Genomic DNA, 4,963 nt, shown 5'->3' with positions numbered 1-4,963 from the left:
GAGTGTTAAAAAGTCTAATTGGACTGTGTACTGGATTAACCTGAGGGTTTTTGAAGACCTCGTACTTCTCTTCCCGCTCTTGAAAGAGGATTTGGTTCTCAGTGTCCCTCGTCCACGCCAAGAGAGGCTCCACCAAGTTTTCATGGTCCTCAAATGTGCGTTCTGCAGGAACATTAGATTAGAAAATATTCATATAAATATATAAAATGTTAAGTTTATGCATATTGATGAACAATCCCATTCACAGGACGTAAATGATAACCTGACCCTTACCAGATCCTTGTAGTTCGCTGAGCTCCACACAAGGATCTGGGCTTGAGGGGAATGCAAACTCCTTCAAGATAGCAAAAAATAATGAACCAATCAGGATCGCCAGGCGGGATTTCATAGATGTGACGTAGCGCCGAAGCGACTGTTTGATTCAAACAACAATGGCGGCACGCAGCGAGGAGTCGTGTGCTGACATTGATTCTGCTATTGCAACTGTTTTGTCAAATCTATCGAATATTCATTCTTTAAAAGATCAGAATCAGAATAGTTTTATTGCCATTGTTTGAGAACGGGTTCACAAACTAGGAATTTTTCTTGGTGCAAACGTGCGACATAAAACACATATAACACATATTTGGTATAAAAAGAGCTGTGACTGAGCTATCAGATAGACTTAGAAGGGATTCAAGGAATTCAAGGAGCTGCTGTTAGGAGTTATTGTTCATTTGCCTGATGGCCGAGGGGAAAAAACTGTTCAGGTGGCGGGAGGTGTGGGTCTGGATGGAGCGTAGTCTCCTGCCTGAGGGGAGAGGGGAGAATAGTGTGTGTCCAGGGTGAGAAGAGTCAGCTGTGATCCGACCCACACGTCTCCTGGTCCTGGAGGAGAACAAGTCCTGGAGGGATGGGAGCTTGCAGCCAATCACCTTCTCCGCAGCACGCTCTAATCAGCGTCAAGGGTTGATTTTGATGTGAGTGGTTGAAGTAGCACGTCATTCAAAATAACGGACAAGTGGTTTATCCAATCACATACAATTATTTTTTTACAAGGCCCCGCCTTCTGAAATACATCTCCTATTGAGAAGTCCCAGATCCTTGTGTGGAGCTCAGCGAACTCCAAGGATCTGGCGAGAGTCAGGTTACGTAAATGGGCCAGATGTTAAAAGCACAGACAAAAAAAACCTATGAAATTAGTTAGTGACAGCATGACTGAATTTTTAAAGAAAAATTTAAGATGCTTTTTAAACGTGGAAAAAGTGGGACGTTGTCTAATATTACTAGGAGGTTTGTTCCAAAAATGACTTCTTTGGACTGACAGACCTGTTGGTCCAAAGTTTGTTTTGTTGTAGAGGATGTCAAGCTCTCCTCTGGAGCCAAAACCACTGTCAGTCCAAATCAGTTTAATGTATGTATTAGTCCATGAAAAACTTAAAAAATCAAACAACTATTTTTTTAAATAATACAATTTTTAAACTTAAGCATTTTGTTTTACCAAAATATTACACTAATGGAATGACAGAGGCTTTTGATACAGAATTTTTATAGCTTATATAAATAACATTTCTATGGGTTTTAATATTGTTTCCAGTAAGTGACCAGGTTGTGATGTGATAATATATGTGGAAAAATATTTAGTGTAAAAACATCTTAGCAGACTTGATTGTCATAGGTCAGATTTTTTTAAATGATACAGATTGAACTTCATTACAGCAAAAATAATCAGTTAAAGTACGAATGATTGTCTCACACACGAGATGTGGCGAAATTATTCTCTGCATTTGACCCATCACCCTTGATCACTCACTTCCCAGGGGGTGATCAAGGGTGATGGGTCAAATGCAGAGAATAATTTCGCCACATCTCGTGTGTGTGTGACAATCATTGGTACTTTAATTATTTTTGCTGTGATTCAGATTTTTTTAATAATAATGGATCATGTGTTTATACAGCACTTTTTTAGACACTCAAAGCGCTTCACAGAGAACTCATCATTCATTCACACATTGACGGTGGTAAACTACATTTGCAGCCACAGCTGCCCTAGGGTAGACTGACGGAAGCATGGCTGCCAATTCGCACCTACGGCTCCTTGGACCACCACCAAACATTCATTCACTTTCATACACCAGCATCAGCGGCACTGGGAACAAGGTGAGTGAAATATCTTGCCCAAGGACACAACAGCAGCGACTAGGATGGTGGAAGCTGGAATCGAACCTGGAACCTTAAAGTTGGTGGCATTGCCGTTTTACTATCTGAGCCAGGCTGTTCCATATCAGGGCTGTCAGAGTTAACAAGGTGCGCAATTTACATGGACATGTCCCGTTTGACCCTCAGTGCATCCCGTAGCGTGGGGAAATGTAGCTGCGTTCAATTACTGTTGAGCCTCAAACGGGGGGAAATAGCCAGCAGAAATGGCCAAAAAAAGGGCACATTACAGAAAACTATTTTCATTCATGATCGCCGTGATTGTTCATCATTGCAGCACATCGCCTGTTGGCACGTTTGCGCTCAGATAGGTGGAGCCTGGCTTCTGTGTTTAAATGACGGTGTACTGCATTGATAACACAATTGTATTGCATTGTAGATTCTTACTGTAACTGGTTTATTAGTAATACGGGATAAAAGTTCAACAGAAAGATAAGACAAAAGGCCGGAAGTCTAGAGTCACTTCTTTATCGAGAATTTCACGTTGTCAAAACACCTCACACCAATCACACACTTTGGCAAATATGTTTTGTAATGTCATCTTTGATCTTTCTACCTAAATGCTAGTACATCAGTTGAGGAATATATATAATACATACATATATATATTAGGGCTGTGCGATATATCGCGGGTTTGTCTCTTGTGTGATATAGAAAATGACTATATCGTGATATTCAAGTATACGTTCTCACGCAGTTGTTTTTAGCTGCGGGCATTACACTGCAGGCTCTTCTCACTCTGTCTAGTCTCTCCTTCTCACAGAGAGATAAAACAAGCGCACCTTCTTACATACGTCACATACGTATACGCCCTCGCGGCGCAGAGAGGTAGCAGCATGGGTAACGTTAGTTGTGGTGCGAGTGGTAATACGAGAGAAAGAAGGTGCGAATCTGGTAAAAAATGAAGGAATAATTAATTCCCAAGAAAAACGGCGGTGGTTTGGCTTCAAGTGGAAAGATGTCGAACAGATAACCGTAATTTGTCTAGTGTGGGGCAAAAGCGTTGCTACAAAAAGTAGCATTACTGCTAATATGTAGCATCATTTGAAAAGTCACCTGCTAGAGAATGAAGAGTGCTTGAAACTCCGCATGTCAACATCTCTGTTTGGTGCCACACCAACAAAATGCAGAGGCAACCATTTTCAGATCAGCACCGTATGAAAAAAATAGTCAACAACAGAAGGAGATAACATCCGCAGTAACCTACCACATAGCGAAGGACATACACTATTTGATTTCCTATTATGCAGTTCATTTTTATTTGACAGTTATTGAAATATCTTGTGTGACATCATGCACAAAAGTGCACTTTATTTGTTTTAAAATATTGTAGTGGTGTTCTGTACAAAAAGTGCAGTGTTGTTTTGATATGTCATCTTAGTGACCTCATGCACAAAAGTGCACTCATAGCTAGTTTTAAAATGACTCTGACAATCTTGCACTTTCTGTTTTAAAATGACATGATTGATTGTGCCACTGCTTAACTAAGTCAATTTTGGTCAATTGACTTAGTTGTGGGCAGCACAGTGGCACAGAGGCTAGGGCTTATTTTACTAGAATACAAGACATGTTTTCAGTTATTTCACCTTTTTTTTTTATTACATACACTACCGTTCAAAAGTTTGGGGTCACCCAAACAATTTTGTGGAATAGCCTTCATTTCTAAGAACAAGAATAGACTGTCGAGTTTCAGATGAAAGTTCTCTTTTTCTGGCCATTTTGAGCGTTTAATTGACCCCACAAATGTGATGCTCCAGAAACTCAATCTGCTCAAAGGAAGGTCAGTTTTGTAGCTTCTGTAACGAGCTAAACTGTTTTCAGATGTGTGAACATGATTGCACAAGGGTTTTCTAATCATCAATTAGCCTTCTGAGCCAATGAGCAAACACATTGTACCAATAGAACACTGGAGTGATAGTTGCTGGAAATGGGTCTCTATACACCTATGTAGATATTGCACCAAAAACCAGACATTTGCAGCTAGAATAGTCATTTACCACATTAGCAATGTATAGAGTGTATTTCTTTAAAGTTAAGACTAGTTTAAAGTTATCTTCATTGAAAAGTACAGTGCTTTTCCTTCAAAAATAAGGACATTTCAATGTGACCCCAAACTTTTGAACGGTAGTGTATATACATATGTATGTGTGTGCATAATAATACACACACACACGTGTGTATATATATATATATATATATACACACACATACACAGTATATATGTGTGTGTGTGTGTGTGTGTGTGTGTATATATATATACATACACACACACACACACTATATAAATAAATGTTTATATACAGAACAATTATGCGGTTGTTTATTTTGCAATGATCTGATGGCCGATTTAAAAATGTCCTGCTTAGATCTTTATTTTAAGCTTCTTGTGAATCTTCTGGTGGTTATTTCGATGGTCTTATTTTCTTGTGTTGAATTTCCTGCCTGTTTCTCTAAAACAGCCAAAACATGTCAGGTAAACAGTTCATGCATTATACCGAAAATATTGTCTGACTCGAAGGAAATCTAAAAGTATACAAATTAACAATCCACTTAAAATCATAAATCTGCCCTAAGGTTAGTGTTTTCACAGCTACATTACCATAGTTCTGAATAATTTCACTTGATTAAACCTTTTCTAACATTCTACACTACAAAATAATAAAAGTATGTACTATGATTACTGCTGATATTGCCTCGGCCTGTACACTCAAGGCTCCAATATCGGTATCGTGTGAAAGTGGAAAGGTCGTATTGGGGCACCCCTGGC

The 4,963-nt window shown here is 39.2% G+C and overlaps 1 protein-coding gene across 4 annotated transcripts in view; it reads right to left on the bottom strand.

Annotated features, from left to right (window-relative positions):
- The window catches only part of apbb1ip (amyloid beta (A4) precursor protein-binding, family B, member 1 interacting protein), a 39,571-nt gene that overhangs the window by 7,517 nt on the left and 27,091 nt on the right, over positions 1-4,963 (bottom strand). For all 4 annotated transcript variants that reach the window (XM_062020987.1, XM_062020986.1, XM_062020988.1 and 1 more), the window contains one exon: positions 41-162. In XM_062020987.1, the coding sequence (XP_061876971.1) occupies positions 41-162 (122 nt within the window). The remainder of the gene's footprint in view (positions 1-40; positions 163-4,963) is intronic.

Source organism: Entelurus aequoreus, linkage group LG15 (assembly GCF_033978785.1).
Source record: "Entelurus aequoreus isolate RoL-2023_Sb linkage group LG15, RoL_Eaeq_v1.1, whole genome shotgun sequence".
Taxonomy (NCBI): domain Eukaryota; kingdom Metazoa; phylum Chordata; class Actinopteri; order Syngnathiformes; family Syngnathidae; genus Entelurus; species Entelurus aequoreus.
This window is presented reverse-complemented; position numbering and strand designations above follow the sequence as displayed.